This window comes from Stegodyphus dumicola, chromosome 1, assembly GCF_044657685.1.
Source record: "Stegodyphus dumicola isolate Sdum_Otavi_A_Nest chromosome 1, ASM4465768v1".
In the NCBI taxonomy this organism is placed as follows: Eukaryota; Metazoa; Arthropoda; class Arachnida; order Araneae; family Eresidae; genus Stegodyphus; species Stegodyphus dumicola.
The window spans coordinates 9,525,215-9,545,282 of NC_140768.1; the positions used below are offsets into that span (position 1 = coordinate 9,525,215).

General features: G+C 32.5%; 1 protein-coding gene across 4 annotated transcripts in view; it reads right to left on the reverse strand.

The window, feature by feature from the left end:
* Wnt2 (Wnt oncogene analog 2) overlaps positions 1-20,068 on the reverse strand; it is a 236,748-nt gene that overhangs the window by 154,475 nt on the left and 62,205 nt on the right. The window contains exon 1 of one of the 4 annotated variants that reach the window (XM_085812609.1): positions 17,626-17,790. The exons of 2 other annotated variants lie outside the window; for them this stretch is intronic. In XM_085812609.1, the coding sequence (XP_085668735.1) occupies positions 17,626-17,672 (47 nt within the window). In that variant the 5' untranslated portion in view covers positions 17,673-17,790. Of the gene's footprint in view, positions 1-17,625; positions 17,791-20,068 lie in introns of those variants that run through there. One more of the 4 variants, XM_085812617.1, reaches the window with a different exon arrangement.

The window sequence follows — 20,068 nt, forward strand, 5'->3', positions numbered from 1 at the left end:
ACGTACAGTAACCAAAAATTTTACCAATAATTCCATACAGACACAGTGGCGCACTTAATGTACAGATCCGTCCAAATTTTGACGAATATCATCCTGAGGACGGATCTGAGGGTTTCTTACTCCTCTTCCCCTAACATCAACCCTCTCGAAAACATTTTGGCTCGTTAGTTTTTTAAATGTCCCCATGCTGCGCAGACATTACATACTTACAATATCTAAGCCATCTCCGGGATGCATATTTCACAAGTGCACATCAGCGTAGCCACTGCGAGAGGGGTTTCGAAAATGGACCAATGAGCTGCTATTGCTCTTGTGACGATAAATCTTCGTGCATGTGAGCGTATGTTGCTTACGTTTTAATTTGCATTTGTTTCGCAGTTATAAATATATGGCGTAATAGTAGAAATCTTATAGTGCTTTCGTTTTCTGAGTTTCATTAATCGCTGACATTTCACTTTCGCGATTTTTATCACGCATTAATATTTGGATTGATGTCCACGACATGTTATGTGGATTAAGAGAATTCAAGTGTATATCTTTTAATTGAGCTGAGAATGACTGAAAGGGTTACAATGAATCTAGTGTTTTCCTATTTCAGTGCTTGCATTCTTTTGAAGTGTAAGATCCAGAATACATATGGTCTGATTATTTCCATTGCTAACATTAAAAATTATATGTAAATAAATAGAATATATTCGTTGTGAATAACATAAATTCACTCTATTTGATGAGTATTTCTTGTGTAGACAGTACATTTAAGAGTGAGCAGTTATTAAATGTGAACTTCAACACACTAAATGTATACGAATGCAAATTAGTAAAGTTCACTTTGAATAAAATTTTGCATTGGTTATTATTATAGAACATCTTTTTCATATAGACGGCAATAAAAAGTGCTGACTTCTATTTACATATATAACTGGTGTGAATATTTTTCTGATAAGCATGGTTTTATGTAAAGATTGCATTTGGGCTCAGAAGTTTATCACATATTTCTTTCTTTATCTTATTGACCACTTATTAAGTGATATTTCACATCGATATTTTTGCGAAGTCTCCAACACGTGTTTGTATTTATTTCAACCAGGTAGTGAAATCTTTATAATTGCCTATATCTGATCTAACTTCGCAATGAAAAGTTTCAGAAGCAACCGACGATTAATTATTTTGTACAGAAAATTGCGTCGCAGAATATTTTCAACCATCTTGCTTAAATCTTAAAACATGCGAAAGGTCATGTGACATGACAGCAACTGGATGCTCAGTGGTCCATCCTAGAAGCCACTCCCTCGGTGGCTACACAGATGTGCACTTGTGAAATAGGCCTCCGGGATTCGAGCTCGGGGTCTAACGAATTGCAACCAGCGTCGTTAACCACTTTACCGATCAGAGAGGTAATTCACATGCAGGCAATTTGTTCGCCAAGTCGAACTACCAGTATATCTCTTAGCGCTCGGAAACCTGTAAGTGGGAACGTTGTTATATGAAATGTACTTACAACTAGTAACTCAGAACACTGTATATCTTCTCAGCACATTTCAAAAATACAAAATTCCAAACTCTGTATGTACCACCTTCACTTGACACACTCCTGAAATCACCAAATCTCGATAAGAAAACTGTATTTGTCATTTTGTATATAGGTATAATTTAAGATATCATATAATTTGTTTAATATGTACTTCAATTCCTCCTCCTTTTTAACCAGTACTTCCTGATTAATGTAAAATGTATGTTGTGAATTATCTGTATCATCTGTATAATACGTACATTTACTATCCCAAGTGATGCTTATCAATTTTTTTTAATAATCAAGTACCAAATTGTTAGTCCAAATGGGCAGTTTACCCTGAAGGACTATTAATTTCGTTTTGGCATTTTGCATCGAAAACTTTAAAAGGCTGTATTACTTTTCAGATCGTTGCCACCATATATTATCGTCCTGTCTTATACTTAAAGAAATTAAATAATGAAGAATCTGCATAAATGTACGTATGCTTCCGGCATTGTGATAAAACAACGGTACGGAGAGCCATCAAAATTTGAATAACGTCATCTTCCATAGAATATGGGCATGCGGAAGCCTTAATTTGAATTTGAAATTTGTTTTATTATCGATTTCAGATTTTGTAACACTTCAACGAATTTTTGATTAAAAAAGTAAACGATTTCAAAGCGAGCCATGGCAACACTGTACGGGAACAAAAAAACAAAAAACAAAAAAAATTTTTTTTTTATATCTCTAACGCGCGAGGCTCGGTATCGAAAATTCTAAAGATATGCTCCTCTTGAAATAAATTTTCGATATCGCTGTTGAACTGAATTTTATAGTTTGAGTACGTAGAACATGATATTTAATAATTATATGTCTGTTATTGCAATATCACCCTGATAAATGAAAATAACTGCATATGTATTAAGGGGACTCAAACACCTTAAACCCCTCATGATCTTCGAATAAGTGACTGTTGCAAGAATTGGGATATTTTATTTATTTTAAAAACAATTACTTCCAACTTTTTACAGCTGACTACATAATATAGCTGCTTTGGAAAATAGTAACCAGAAAGTTTGTGTTGCCACAAATATTTTTGTAATTTAATCCTCTTTGTGACAAAATATTTCGCCATGTTTCCATGGCGCATGATATTTAAAAATGGCTAATGGTACTTACTTGAAATTCGATGGGATTCTTTATATGGACACTATTTTCTAACTGAACCAACAATCTGATGAATATTTTAATACTGAAAAATTTTATGGACGAAAACATTACAAATTTTGTCAATAAAATACATTTTATAAACTTAACTCAAAATAAAATAAAAATTTAACATGAATTTTTTAGAATTTTATTTTCACAGTAGTTTCCAAATGTTGTACAAGCTATATATTAAATATGGAATTAAATTATAAAACAGAATGTTTTAAACTGTGCGCGCAAGGTGGAAACATGACGAAAAATGTTGTCACAAAGCGGATTAAATTATGAAAATATTTGTGGCAACACAAACTTTCTGATTACTATTTCAGAAAGCAGCTATATTATGTAGCCAGCTGTAAAAAGTTGGTAGTAATTGCTTTTAAAATAAATAAGTTATTCCAATTATTGCAACAGTCACCTATTCGAACATCTTATGGGTTTTAAGGCGTATGAGTCCCCTTAAGAACTAAAGCAACCTTTTTATTAACGTTACATCACAAAGTTATATCAATGCGTCTACAAAACTAACCAGAGTCGTCGTCATTCATTGAGTAAAAAGCATTGCCATAATGTTTCCTATATAATACCTTACACATTTTTATTGCTGTATCATTAGCTTATTCATCACTATTTCTCGTAGAATGCTAAGCGATTTCTTTCGAAATACAACGGCTCATCTAAACCCGCAGAGAAACTTTGTTTGATTGAAGTAGCAAATGCAAAGTGAACAGCTACGGATTTTAACCAAAGTTTGAAATTATAATGTACGTCGAATGAAGCCAAGAATACATTCTACATGTAATCAATGCGCATGCTGCGACGTGCTGGAATATCGATGAGGCTTTCAATGAACGGCGTCGTGCCTAATTAAAAGCATCTGTCTGCCAATTATACCCGATAAGGGATGACTGGCGACGTTTAATTTAATAATTAGAGACTTGATTCATCACCCATCAGGTGTAATTATGTTTTCGCAAGCAGACATTACAAGGAGGAAGGGATCTTGAGGTGGCATTCAGAAGCCAATTACCTATCGCCGAAGGACCACACACGCAATAACGAATGCCTGATTGGATGAACGACTGAGTACAGTAAAATATCTCTTAAAAACTCGAAATCGTTTGGGAAAAAGAATAGTCCGAAGAACTAGGTTTTTGTTTTTTGTGAAACAAATGCGTGCTTGTAGCAATGCCAGAGGATTCTTCCGTGCCCCATGTATTATAATTTGTTTCAGTAAAGACTATACAGTGTAAGAAAATTTGTCTAAGACGACTAGCCACCGTTCCAAACGATTCTGGCCTTCTGTGGAGCTGATTGTCTTATAAAGAAGTAACACGGCCCATTTTTTTATTTTGTTTACTTATGCTGTCCCAGAAGAAAGAAAATCCAACGTAAATTAATATTTAAAGTTTAATTTGAGTAATGCATTGCATAAAGACGATTATAAATATATTTCTACAATTTAAAATATAAAAAAATCAACTGAAATTTTTTATATATAAATTTAGCATATCAATTAAAATAGATTGTTTTCTACTCCATGTCAGGTCCGTTACCTTGAGATTATTTTACCCACAACTAGTTTGTGAACCTGCCTAAAAGGTACACATTCAGTGACACGGGTAAACTAGTCAAGCTGAGCTGGACTTGAATTGAATACATACTCCCCTCTTTCAACAAATTTACAAACTAATCGAAAAACCACAATAGAATAAATGCATTCTTTAAAATTCACTTTGTTTACCATAGCGACACTCTGGCGCTAGGTTTACTTAACAGTATTATATTTCGTTCACATTATAACTCAGAATGCACAAAATGTATATCATTTAAAGAATTATCGAATCGTTGCCACATGTTCTATTCAAATACTATAATAAAGCTAGAACGATGTATAAAAGAAATTAAGCAAACAAAACAGAAAAGAAACAGTTTTTCACAGACGATTTAGTATTTCTCATTCAATTAATTCAGTTTTCACTTCGCGACAAGGCCAAAATACATAAAAACACAAAATATCTGTATTAAAAATTACAAAGTAAATCTTAAATACTTATTTCCTCGAAAAAATTGATTTAATTCGCAATAATAAATGAAGGCGTTATTTTTGTGTTGCGAAGCTTAGTCTCTCTAGATTGGCAACAAATCTACAATTCTGCTGTTTCAAATGTAAACAAATATGTCCGCCATGTTATTTAAAACTTAACCGCACTTAAACAGCTTTTAAATTGTTGACAGTTGTACAAATATTGCTTCCAGAGTTACGAAAAGCATAAAAACTTTAACCGGAAGATAAAAACATCATAATTCAATCATTTTTAAAGCAAAAAATGTACAATTTACAAACATATAAGAGTAAAGATACTGAAATCACTGAGCCGGGTAACAGAGTGGATATATTTATAAATATATTTATATATGTTTGGAGCGGCCGATTGAAACCAAAATACGAGGTGCACATCTACATGTTATAGTAGTCTTATATACAAAATTTCAACGTTCTGAGGCTACTCGTTTTTGAGTTATGCGAGTATGTAAATACGTACATACGTTCGTACAGACGCCACGAAAAATTCTCTTCAGAATTCATTTTAAAGCAATTTTTTAGTTTTTTTGGAGGAAAAGGGTCTTTTATTCTGTCCTTACGTATAGATATCACGCAAAAACATCGTTAAATTGCATTAGAAAGCGGTCAAAGTGGATATTTTCGTTGAAATATGTTGCCTGAAGCTTTTCGCGATTACAATACTTCCTTTTTACTTCGTACAAGGAAGATAAAACCTTCTGTAATTAATTTTTATTATGAATATAACAAACTAATAGTTTATATTTAAAATAATTAAACTTCTTAATTAAAAAAACGAATTAGGTCACAAAACAAAGAGGCTGAATAATATAAAACTTGAAAGGAACAGGCATTTTTGCTTACGATCACATTTTTTAAGATTTATATCTGAAAAATTTCTTTTGATTTTTTTATATTTTAAATCGCAGAAATATATTTATAGTCATCTTTATGTAATGCACTGCTCAAATTAAAGTATTAATTTATTTTGAATTTTCTTTATTATCTTCTGGGACGGCATATGTAAGCAAAATTTGAAAATGGGCCATATCCATATTAGTGCCTGTCCTAAGAAATAATAATCACTTTCTGAGGCGATAGTTTCAGGTTTTCGTCACGAGAAGGTTAATTATATTTTACATTATATCTCTTACGTATGTTTACTGCAAAAATCCCATAATATGTTAAAATTTTAGCTTTTACTATAAGGAGAAAAATGTTTATCCATTTCGGCGTTTTACTAAGCCATTTAAGCAAACGTTGGCATTTACCAATGAAATAAAAATTCCAATTATTATGTATCGAATGTTTTCCTGTCATCACCTCTCTAGGATGACCAGCCATGAAAGTGAGAACGTAACTGAATATTCACATGAAACATGACCTCTCTCAGACAGCCGCTTCAATAGGGCACTAAAATCACCTGAAACTACGAGTACAAAAGATTCACTGTATTATTAAAAGTTAAAAAATAAATAAAAGCATTCTTTAGCAAGTAGTTAATATACAGCAACGGAAAAAACTTTCATTATTCATAAAAATGATCGAAATATTCACAAGAACTACATATCTATCGAAAATTAAACATATTTTAAATCGTAAGATTACATATACTGTTTGTTAAATCGATGTCGTAAAACCGATGTCTGTACTCGGAGATTTTGGCACGATGCATATCACTGACTGGTTGTATTTTGCACTCACCATAGGTTGTGACAAGAAATATTTAGTTAACAAGAGGTGAGACGAATACTAAATTTTCTCTAATTCAAATCCTAAAATATTCTAAAATCTCTTTAACTGCAGCAGAAACTCTTTCGCTTAAAAAAATTTCAAATCTATGTTTTAAAGTAGCACTAATTTAAAAACAGTTTTTTAAAAGTACACTTATATGCATCAAATGATACAAATGCAGGTTAGTAAATAAAGCACACAATTAAAACTTTTGAAAGTTCATTTTCTTAATATAAATCTGAGCAAAGGGGAGAAAAAACTGAGTAAATTTTCAATTTGTTTTATATATTTTTCCAGAACTTTTTAAAATCATTTTAAGTGCAGAGGAAGATGGGTTATTTCAAGAATTAACTCAGATAAACGCTATAAGCACGAAACGCTAAATTACGAAAATAAGATAAAAATTGGTAAGGGTGAAAAATCACTGCCACAAGGTGAAACTGGTAACCCAACTTCTTTAAAATTGAAACAATTACTTTATTTTTAATGAACGGTTCCATTGGATGTCAGTAAAACTAAGTATTTTAAATTTTGAGTTAAAGCATTTAACACTTTTTAGATTCGGATTTAAAAGATCGGCATGACAAAACAAAACAAAACAAAAAAAAAAATCTGATTAAATTATACGCATTTTTTCTTGCATTTCATTTAAACTTATTGGATTGAATTAAATCTACTTCGCCGACAGCGCATAAACCACAATAGAATAAATGCATTCTTTAAAATTCACTCTAGTATTTGTTTACCATAGCGAAACTCTGGCGCTAGATTCACTTAACAGTATTAATAATTATATAACAGTTAACTTATATAATAATTATATAACGGAAACTACATTAACTGTTATATAATCAAATAATTATATAACAGTTAACGTATATATTTCGTTCATATTATAACTCATAATGCACAAAATTTATATCATTTAAAGAATAGAATTATCTAATCGTTGCCACATGTTCTATTCAAATACTATAATAAAACTAGAACGATGTATAAAAGAAATTAAGCAAACAAAACAAAAAAGAAACATTTTTTCACAGACGATTGAGTATTTCTCATTGAATTAATTCAGTTCTCACTTCGCGAGAAGGCTAAAATACATAAAAACTCAAAATATCTATATTAAAAATTACGAAGTAAATCTCAAACACTTATTTCCTCGAAAAAATTCCAGAAAGAATTAAGCATGATTTAATTGTCAATAATAAATGAATGCGTTATCTTTGTTGTTGCGAAGCTAAGTTTCTCTAGATTGGCAACAAATCCTCTATTCTAAAAATATTGCACACAGATTTACTAAAGGCATAAAATCCTTAAACGGATGATAAAAACAACATAATTCAATCATTTTTAAAGCAAAAAATGTACAATTTACAAACATATAAGAGTAAGGAAACTGACATCACTGAGCCGGGTAACAGAGTGGATATATATATAAATATATTTATATACGTTTGGTGTGGCCGATTGCAACCAAAATACGAGGTGCACATCTACATGTTATAGCAGCCCTATATACAAAATTTCAGCGTTCTGAGGCTACTCGTTTTTGAGTTATGCGAGATAGTGCGTACGTATCTCGTATAACTCAAAAATATACGTACGTACGTACATACGTTCGCACAGACGCCACGAAAAATTCTCTTCAGAAGTAATTTTAAAGCAGTTTTATAATTTTTTTGAAGGAAAAGAGTATTTTATTCTGTCCTTACGTACAGATATCACGCAAAAAGATCGTTAAATTGCATTTGATAGCGGTCAAAATGGATATTTTCGTTGAAATATGCTGCCTGAAACTTTTCGCGATTACAATACTTCCTTTTTACTTTGTACAAGGAAGTAAAAAAGTATTTCTTTTCCACATATTTCTTGGCCTTATTTTTTAACCCATTTTTTCCCCAAACAAAACTGCCCTTCTTCTAGTTGCCTTTCCATCGCACTTATGATTGATTTTTCGCCCTGCTGGCAGAAAAACTTAGCGGGTGCAAAACAAGACATCTATGTACTTTGTCTGTTCTCTGCCCGTTATATGAATTGAAATACATCACCACCATTCGCAAAAAGTTGATCTCCCTTCCTCTCCTAGACATAACGAACAAAGTAAAAAAAAAATATTCTTAAACTAAAAAAATAAATAACAGCACAACAACCAAGATGAACTGTTAAGAAATTCCCTTCGCTAATTGATTATTCACTCTCAGAATAGAAGAAATCAATGATCTCCTCACGTTTGTGTTTTTATTTTTATTTTTTTTATCGCTGTGATGAAGAAATTCGATAACATGAGCATTTATTAAAAAAAAAAAAAAAAAAACACCTCTCCCCCCCCCCTTCTGCAGTAAATTTACATTCTTGACAGATGGGTTGAATGGGCATTTGTGCTCATAAATCAACCTCACTTCTAAACAAGCGATGATTATTTAGACATTAATTTGATTTATAAGCGTCAGTTTTCATCATTTACAAGCGGTTTGAGGAATTCTTTCCTTTTGGCACGTAACGGGCAGTTGCCACAGGAAAGTAAGTCTAGAAAAGAATTCATTGTTGCGTAAATGTTGCGTAATTCCTTATTAACTGTAACTAAAATCTTACAAGTGGAATCGGTCAGATATTTTAAAAATCTGCATTAGTGGAATAACTGTTAGTGCGTGAAAACATAATTTATATTCTACGTAGCTTGGCAAGTAATCAGTCTCCAGAACGTTGCCATTCGACGAGATTGGTTTGTTTTATTTAATTACGGCAAAGCACACTAGGGCTATCTGCCTAAGGGGAGGGATGCCTTCGTGGAGGACTTTCTAAGGGAAACTGGCTCGTATATATGTTACACACGGGGAAAACCATTCAGCAGCCAGCCCGTTCGAGGGATTCGAACCTCGAACTGAACTACCAGTTTCAGCGCCTTTTCCGCTCGGCCCCATTCGACGAGATAAAAAAAATCAATATCTTTAAAATGATAACTGTTTAACTAACTAAACGATTTTAAAGCAAAAAAAACGAACTTAAATCTTTGCTTTTGAACGTTGCTCTTTTAGAGGAATCTTCGAAAATTGTTGGTCCTTTATGTTGTTATATTACGTTCTTATGCATTTTGAAAGTTCCTATCTTCGAAAGTTCTAAATTAGGTGAAACCTAAGACCTTTTAGTTATATTTCCATGCAGAGCATTTAAGTCAGATCTTAGAATCATGTCATGAGCAAAAAAAAAAAAAACTTCCAATTCAGCTTTGAAATTTTAATTAATTCGGGTAACTACTTAACAAACTTGGGGATTTTACAGCGGTTAGTGTATTTCTTAATAAATTAAACTTTATTTTATTTTTTAAGTGTATTTAATAAATATGAATTTAAAACGCATGCATTCTTACTATTGATAAAAGAAGCTCCTAACGCCATATATTACGTATCTGGTAGAAAATCATATTCCTAACAAATAGAAGAGAAACGAATTTCAATTGTTTATTGTTTCCAGTTTGCAATGAAATAACGTCCACGATAAAGGCACGCTGTTGTTGCAAATCGACTATGCGTACGCTGTAAAATACTCAATATAAAAGTAAATCGCTCATCCTAATGCTGTACAGTGATTAGGATTATTTTTGAATCAGAAAATATGAAAAATGAGCAATCGGGATTCGAACCTGGACCTCTCGTATATGGCCGAATGTGCTACCGTTATACCATGCAGGCATGCAGAATGGACGGAGAAAATTCCTTATATACTCCCCGTTTTAAAGGGCGACTGGAGATTAGGGGACCCAATCGCAAAATCCTAGTGCTGAAGAATCATCATCGACAATTTTATTTTTAGTTAGAGTCAGGATTTTTTTTCCAAGCAGGAGACGTGAAAAATGAGCAATGTCCTCGCCGGGACTCAACCCTGGACGCGTAATGGCAAACCGTACATTGAGTTGATCAATGTTAACGGATTTCGTTTACTGCGCATGCTCAGTGGTGTGCCGTTGGCATGGCAGGAAATACTGGCGAATAAGCAAGCATAAGCAACCATTATACAAGCCTATTGGTCTAAGCGACTATTCAAAATTGCAATACTACCGAAATTTTTTGTTCTTTTGCTTCTGTTTCATTTCATTTTGGTTTATTTTGTACATAAACGTTATATTTAATATCAATTATTTATAATAATTTCTTTGACTTTAATTCAGCAATTTAAACTGGATTTATTCTTTAATTTGTTTTAAAGTATATACGAATGCAACATATAAGTTACTTACCATACGCAACTGCTTTTATTCCTCACAAGTAGTTTCAATAAAGATTCAGCTAATATATCCTGTAATGTTTCTTGTTTTGTAATCATTCTTAAACGAAACTTACAATCGATAGTTGCCCTCTAAGTAATAAAGGAATTTACAACCTAACAAGTTTTAAAACCCCGAACTGTTTACGCCCAGATAACAGAATATCGACCACACACCGTATTTATCTTCTTTTAAAAATTGTACCAAAGTCGTAATTACGCCGAATTCCCTTCTGAGCATGCGCAGTATGCGAAATTCGTTTAACATTGGTCAACTGAATGTGCAGTTTGCCATTACTCACGCTGGATCTCTCGAATACGCGCCGAGTGTGCTACCGTTACCCCACGAAGGGTGGGAGAAAATACCTTTTAATGTAAATTTAAAACATTTCTTAACAATATTTCACAAGCTTGTTTTATACATTGGAATGTATCACTAAAATAGGTTTCTAATTCATATACTTAGTCACCTGCAAGAGTTCTAATTTTTTATGTACGCTATCTATGTTCATGTTAAAGAAGTGATGTCCAGTGCCGATGTTTGCATATATTTTTGGAAATATTAGCCACTTTTCAAAGCAGGTATTCCTAAGAAGGTGGTCTTAATAAGAAGGTTTCTAAAATGACTGCAAAACTTCATATCTACTTGTTTCTTAATTTTATTTAAATGGTGGTATGCTTTACGGATACTGTTCTACTCCTTCCATATTACATTTAAAAAATGCAAAAAGAAATGAAGCTTTTAAAGTTAAAACTCTTTTTGACTCCAGTTTATTAAGTGCTTCACAAACTAAGAGACTCAAAATAAATTCACTTTTTAATAATTCAAATCTTAAATCCACTTTTTTAAGTACTTTGTTTAATTAATGCAATTTAAAATTGTTTTAAATGATAATATAGCAAATTAATAATTATGAAAATCTGCGTAATTACTGATATGTATTAAGATTAACTTGATTAAGACTAACCAAATTAAGATTTAACTTGAAATTAATGTAGATAATTAATGAGAGAATTAGATTTCTGAAGCGTAGTTTACGTGAGATGAGATCACTTGGGGTCACGTGATAAACTGCGAATCAGGATTTTGTACCTTGAAAGCATAGTGAATTCTTAAATTAATGTCTGTTTTTCAAATTTATTGTCTTTTTACAAAATGTTAAGCGATATTAAAATCTTCATACCTTCAAAATAAAAACTTCTTAGAACTAACATCTGTTAACATTTTTTATGTGTTATACTGTGTGTTGTCGCCAATAAGGTCTGCTTGGCGAGATTTGCGCCGGCGAAACGGAAAAGTACCGAAAATACTTTGCTTCTTTGTGTACCACCTATTTTTCTTTTGCATACCACCAGTTAAGAACCCCTGCTCTAGGGCTATCTGCTTAGGGAAGGAGCGGGATCCCTTCGCGGGATTCGAACCTCGGACGGTACTACCAGTGTTCAGCGACTTTAAACCTTGGCCGCTGATGAGTTAAATGGAAGTTAGAATTATACGTATATTTGGGTATTAACATATTGTTAAGTATTGTATAACATGTAAAATAGTATTGCATAACATGTAAATTGTAAAATAGTGCATGTAATAAAAATTTTTAATTCGCTAGATTTTTAAGGTTTGAAATGCTGAAACAGATTTTTTTATGTAAGGTTGCAAACAATATATATCTAGGAGTTCATGATTCAATTTTGTTTGATTGATGAAAATCGCACTGTAATATATTTCCAAGTATAATTAATAAATAAATTATATTAATCAATTATTAATTAGTCCTATTGGCAGATGAAAATCGATCACTGGTACAGTTAATGCTGATATTAACAAAGCCAGTGATCCAGTCTTCTAAATTTAACTTCTTGTGTTATGAATATTGCTGACGTACAAGTTTATTTTTAATCTAAACAGGAAAACAGAGAATATTCAATTCAAATAATTCGCAGGATAGTGTTAAATATATTTAACAAAACTTCAGAAAAAACTGAAATTAGAAGAACATTTTTCTGCGTTTAAAGAAAGCTCGTAAATTCATTATATGTTGCTGGAATCGAGCTTTTCGCACATTTTCTTGGACATATTTCGGTTTAATCCTAGTATCCGGTGTCCATATTTCAGTTTTATAATATAGGTTATTGATTTCACAGTATTGGGTCTGTTCTTTTTGATTGAAATAAACTAACATATTGCTGTATTCTTTATGATTTTTAACTGCAGTTTGTAAAATCATTCTAAGCAATAAAAATATTCATGCTAAACTGAGCCTGCATTTTCTTCTCTTACTTCAATTAGTCATTTTTATGTAATTTTATCTATTTGTGGAATGATCAAACTGATAAAGGCCTCTCGAAGTAGCTCTTCTTTTGTGAAGGCATATGCATAACTGTTAGAATAAAACAGTGTCACCTTTGCATAATGAAACTTGGCAACGGGGGAAAAAAAAGAACTCAGCGCCAAACGATATATATTCGCGAGAGGAATTTATTTGTGTTCAGATGCAAAAGAGGTTTTTAAAAGATTTTATACTTGCATTTAGTAGTGCTTCATTCTTTTCAGCATGTTGCCTTCTTTTATGGAATATGCTCCTTTTAAGGATCTTTTTTTATGGATATGGAATATGGTTGCCTCTTTATAATATTCCCTAATAGGTAAGCCAGAAGATATTTAAAACTTATAAATGAATCTCTTTAACTTGCATATTTCAACTGTTTGTAAAGACTTAACTTCTGTGTTCCGTGTTCTATCTCAGCTAACTTGTTAAATAAAGCTTTCGTAGTTAGTCTAACTTATTAATAATTCTGTGCTAAATATAAGATAGTGTATTGAAACGCCTTAACTGTGTCAAACGCAAGACATATCAATAATTTATCAATCATTATTGCTTCTTCCTAATGTTTAATAGATATTTTTATTTGCTTATTTTATTGAAGATGTTATTCTTGATCAATGACTTGTGAAACGTTCTAAATGTGCTCTATTACTACAGACAGGATTTAGTTTTTAAAATTAGAAGCGCTGTAACTCTGCAAAATGCCTTTAGAAGCCGGAATAAATAAAATAATAGATGAAGAATGAATAATTAAATGAAATGTAAAAGAGAAGAAATATTTAGCAAATTAAGTAAATAATGAATAATTAAGTAATAATGAAGTTGATAGTGAATTCAAATATCATAAAAATTAAATGAAAATGAGTAAATTAATAATAAATCAAAATCAAGTCGACAAAAATTAATTAAAATAATTAAAGAAATGAAAAAGCAAGTTTTAATAACAAGATGCCCCTGGGCAGATCACTCTAGCGTAATAATGAATAATTAAGTAATAATGAAGTTGATAGTGAATTCAAATATCATAAAAATTAAATGAAAATGAGTAAATTAATAATAATTAAGTAATAATGAAGTTGATAGTGAATTCAAATATCATAAAAATTAAATGAAAATGAGTAAATTAATAATAAATCAAAATCAAGTCGACAAAAATTAATTAAAATAATTAAAGAAATGAAAAAGCAAGTTTTAATAACAAGATGCCCCTGGGCAGAACACCCTAGCGTGTTTTGACGTAATCATACAAACCAAATCAACCGACCATCACTGAAAAACAAATTCTGTAAGGTTAGCCAAAAAACTCATGGAAACTGAGATGCCATGCGTTACTTGAGTAACAGTAAGAGGTACGTTACACAAGATCATAGACAAAAGTTGGCACTAAAAAAAAAATAAAAGGAATTTTACAACAAAATATTTAAGATATAAGAATGCGTACTTTTTGAAAGAATTTCTTCTCAGAAAATGACATGGATGGTTGGGATTCTTGCTGTTGTTACTCTTGCACATTTTTCACTAGATTATATTTTTCCGAGAAACTCTCTGTTGGATTTTGTATAGTTCACTTTCAAGACAAAATATTAGGTTTAATTCTAGTATCCGGTGCACACGGGATTTGGCTACTTTTGGCAACTTTGATGATGAGCAATAAAAACGGGACATACACGACGAGTAGCAAACGGGTCATTCGAAGAATATATATAGTTATACATAGTATATACTATGTATATAGTGTATATACACTATAGTATATATATAGACGTTCTTTGGATCATGTTTGGTGTTGGCGATAATTTTCAAAATCGCGCCAAGGCTGCACCGTATACTAGGATTTTACCAAATATTTTTTTTAATATTAAGACCTCTAATCGATTTCTTCCTAAAATCCAAATGCTGTTCATAGTTGAAAAGTATCCATGGTACCAGAGGCATTAAAACGTAATACTGATTAACTAGGCATACAGTCTAGTGTATAAATTCGGCGTGCGGATTTGTGGGTAAAATTGTTGCATAATTCGAATAAACCATACAAATCCTGGTGCTTATATCTTACCAAGAGATAACATAATGGCGAGCTTTAGCTATGCAGCTTGCAAATCAAAATATCTAGACAGCAAGGAGCATATTGCCAGACATAACGGAACGAGTTTCGTCGCGTTTGTCTGTAATGTAAACAACACAGCGTTCACAGTTCAACAGCAGCATAATCATCGAGGAGAAAGTTTCAAATGGTACGTGTTTTTCAATGCGAATGAAATATTACATTTAGTGCTAGTTAACACAATATATGTTCATTTTTTGATAATTATAATACTGTAGTCTAAAAAATATCAATTTCAAATTACCGTAGCAAAGAAACGACTCTGTCCATTTACAAAAGAATTAGAAAGGATTTTATTAATAAATGCAAGTCTTAAGAAAGCTATCCCAAAATAAAAAACACGCTCTGAACGTTAATAGCAGGACCTAAAATATTAACTTCTTTGCTGTCACATATATTTTCAGGTGTCCAAAATAACTGTAATTTTATTAAATGCACAACTGTTATATATTATTACATCTTGATCGTTAATACGTCGGCGGGCAGTTTGGGGCACATTTTTGTGAAACTGCAGTACCCTTGACTTAACTTTTTAGAATCACAAAGTCCAGAAACTCCCAAAATGGTCGACTCACCAAACTGACACAGATATTTAAACACATTCATAAATGATTGTTCAAGTGGTGATTGGCATAAATAAAAAATCTGATGTTAATACTAGATGACTTCCTCTGCTGCAAATCATTTAAACTTCTTTCCGCGAATTATCCGAGCTTAATTAACCGATCCCTCGAGGCAAGTTGTAAACGACACCAAAAACTGCAAATTTTGAAATTAAATATGCCGCCCAATTTTTGCTGTACGGCAGTCAAACTTCTTATAATTTTATTTTTCCATAACGAGTATAAATTTTCACAATTATAAATATAAAGATCGGGAGACCGGATTAAAAATTATATTTCATGATTTATTTTGTCCAAAATATTTTTTTTTTCCTTTTAAAATTTGGCATTGCAAAAATATGAATATTTTCATCATTTAAAACACTTCTGTAAGTGGACGTACATGACTACGACCAACGATTGCGATAATAATGGTCGGATAATGACTTTATTATGGATAATGACATTTGTGCGATAATAATGGTCGGATAATGACTTTATTATGGATAATGACATTTGTGCGATAATAATGGTCGGATAATGACTTTTAAGCCGGGTAAGGAAGTATACATATTATGTGTGCGTATATTTGGTGCGGCGGATTGTTATAAGAAAGGGAAGTGCACACAACTAGATGTTACAGCAGTTCCATATGCAAACTTTCAACGTTCTTTAGCGAATAGTTTTTGAGTTATGCGAGATACATACACACGTACGTACAGATGTCATGAAAAAAAATCCTTTTTAAATCCATTCCATAGACCGTTTCGGAAAAAAAAAAAGGAGTCCTTGATTCTGCTCGTACGTACTGATATCGAGCAAAACAATTCGTTCAAATTGTTTCGAAAAACCATCAAAATGGATATTTCTGTTGAAATATGATATCCGAAATTTTTCGTGGCTGCAGTACTTCCTTTACTTCACACAAAGACGTAACAACGGTGAATTCCTTTGTGCCGACCACCTCCCTAAGACGATCACCTTTCAAACCGAAGAGCATTTATGAGAAAATCAAATAAATATTATAAATATCGGTGTATGTCCTGCCTAAATAAACCGCCTCCACAAAAAAGCAAAATCATCTGGATCCAACTACGGTTGTCTTAAGTAAGGTTCATTATAATATAAGAAAGAAAATATTTCAAAAATTACGTTTATTGCTTTTAAATCATTCAGTTTGCTTCGCGTTTACTGACCGATTAAATTGAAAGATAAATCAAACATCTTAATTTGCTGAATTGCGGCATTCCGGAGACTGGCTAATTGTGAGACGGGGAAGAAAATGAATTCAATATCTTAGGTTTTTCACTTGAGATAATACATGACAAGTACATGGTAGCAAAATGAAACATAAAGGTTTAAAAATACCAAAAAGGCTGCGTTAAAACACTCTTTACCATAAAAAGAGGTGGCCGACATATAAGTGGTGCGAGAAATTTGCATTTGACCTCTAAAAACTTCGGAGCGACACCGATGAAACCTTTTCCCATTTCTAACATAAAAATGTCCGAAATTCTTCAATTTACAGTAACCTATTCTCTCTTGGTGATCCATCAGATGACCACTTCTGAAACTGACCCATTTCCGAACACATAAATGACCAAATTCATCTGCAACCAAAGGTACCAATCGTTGGTTGTAACCATCTCTTAGAGAGGGTTCAGTACATCTAACATTCGCGAAACTCAGAAAATCTGGGAAAATTCTCGGAAGTCTGCATCGCGACAAAATTGTCATCCCCGAATGAATCACAGCTAAGATAGTGTCAAAAAGACGATAACGTAAAGCAAATTCGAAAAGTTTAAATGAAATTTCATCTTAATACTCACTTGCAAGATAGTAGGATGGTTATGACGTACACCGATCGCCAACACATCAAGAATGACTAGAACACATCACTCTCCAACCAGGTAATCCGTCGCAGGCACAAAGAATACGAATCGGCCGAATGTTAGAGAATCGAGATGCGACACGTGCTATTCCTAAAATATGCACATTCGAAATGGCCGCAGGGGTGGAGACGCGTACCGGCTTTGGCTGGGTGTTACTCCTCGCCACCTTCTGGCGAAAAGAAACGATGTTGTTCTGTTTTTATTTATTATTTTTTTTTTACAGGTTCTTGTTATTAACACTCCGAAATGATAGTATTTTTTCAGTTAGTGATGAAATCATGTTCGTCTTAAAAAAATATTATCAACGGATGGCGCGTAAAATCTTTTATTTTCCCTCGATATTCTAAAAGCGGGTTGTTTAATTCATTGTACGAAAGTTATTAATTTTGAAAGTCATTTTATACAATCTTTTTTAACATTTTGCGGCAAGTGTCATAAGGTACTTTATATGTTCTGATTCTTTTTTTACTTCCTTGTACGAAGTAAAGGAAATATTGCAATCATGAAAAATTCCGGGTATCATATTTCAACGAAAATATCCATTTTGACCGCTATCGAATGCAATTTAACGATGTTTTTGCTTGTCATCTGTACGTAAGGAGAGAATAAAGGACTCTTTTTCCCCAAGCGAATTATAAAACTGATTTAAAATGGATTCAAAAGAGATTTTTTTCGTGGCGTCTGTACGTACGTATGTACGTATGTATCTCGCTTAACTCAAAAACGAGTAGCCTTAGAACGTTGAAATTTTCAATATAGGACTGCTAATAATATGTAGTTGTGCACCTTCCTCGGTTGCACCAAACGTATATATATATACAGTGGTGGCCAAAATTGTGGACACTTTTGGAAATTTTTATGTTTTTGAACTTTGTATGCTTATAGAAAATGTTACGTTTCGCAAAATGCAAACTTGTATATATCATTTTAAAGAGAATTTATTACTGAATTCAATACAAAACACAAAATTCAATTATTTGCAATACAAAAAAGTTATATGTACTTTAATATAAATAAAAACAGTTATGAAGTGGTTTGTGATGTTTAGCTTTCCTGGCCAATCAATGTTCTTGTTCTGAGAACCAATCAAATGTTAGTAACTGCCAGTAGAAGCTGACATCATGTTTACACTTGAAACAATCCATTATTTTGCTTTGTTCTGCAGATGGAGGACCTGTTTCTTATACACTGCAATTACAAGTAGGAATTTTTGTAAAAATTTTTAATATTTAGTCAAGAAGCAATGACATCAAATAAAATAGTAGATTTGACACCTAGAAAGAGATGTAATATTATTGTGTTACGAGAATGTGGTCTTGCAAGACGGGTGGTTCAGTGACTACTTCTGGAGTCCGAAAGTTTTGTTTACGATATCAGGAGACAAATTCAATAAAAAACAAAGAAGGAAAAGGCCGAAAAGGTGCAACACATCTATTGATGACAGAAGAATAAAAAGACTATGTCTCCAAGATAGAAAAATGTCATCAGTGGTCATCAAAAGTGATCTGAATGATGCTGGTGTTTCTGTCAGTTCAAGAACAATCATGAGAAGATTAACAGATGTTCTACTGAGAGGTAGAATTCCACGACAAAAGCCTTATCTTAATTTTCAGCAACGAAAAAAAGACTACAGTGGGCAAAGGAACACATTAATTCGACAGATCATCAAGTGAAGTTATATGGAGTGATGAAACTAAGATATCGTTATTCGGTAGTGATGGGCGAAAATATGTAAGACGTAGAATAGGAGAAGAGCTACATCCTGACTGCATTCAAGCACCTGTGAAGAACTCAGTTAGTGTTATGATTTGGTCATGCATGTCAGCAGATGGTATTGGTCGCCTTCATGTCATCGATGGAACACTGAATGCCAGAATATACATTGACCCTAACTTAGAACCAAAATTTCTTTCTCAACAATGCTTCGTTTATTTTTCAGCAGGATTCTGCTCCTTGCCACACGGCCAAAATATCGAAAGAGTGTTTCGTACAAAGAAAGAAAAGTGTTGAAAGGTTGAAAGTGTGAAAAAGAAAGTGTTGAAAGGTTTCGTACAAAGAGCATTAAATTGTTGTCATGGCCAGGAAACAGTCCTGACCTCAATCCTATCGAAAATTTGTGGCACCGTTTGAAAACTCTTGTCCGAATGAGGCGCCCATCAAATAAAAGGGAACTAATTGAGGCTATAATTGTTTCCTGGCATCATGTAATAACGAAAGAAGAGCTTAAAACTCTTGTCAGCTCAATGAAACGTCGATGTGAAGCTGTAATAAAAAATAAAGGGTACCCTACTAAGTAATGATAACTCACTGCGATCATCACTATCTAATGTATATCGATAACTATTATCGTTTAACTTTTTTTTGTATTGCAAATAATTGA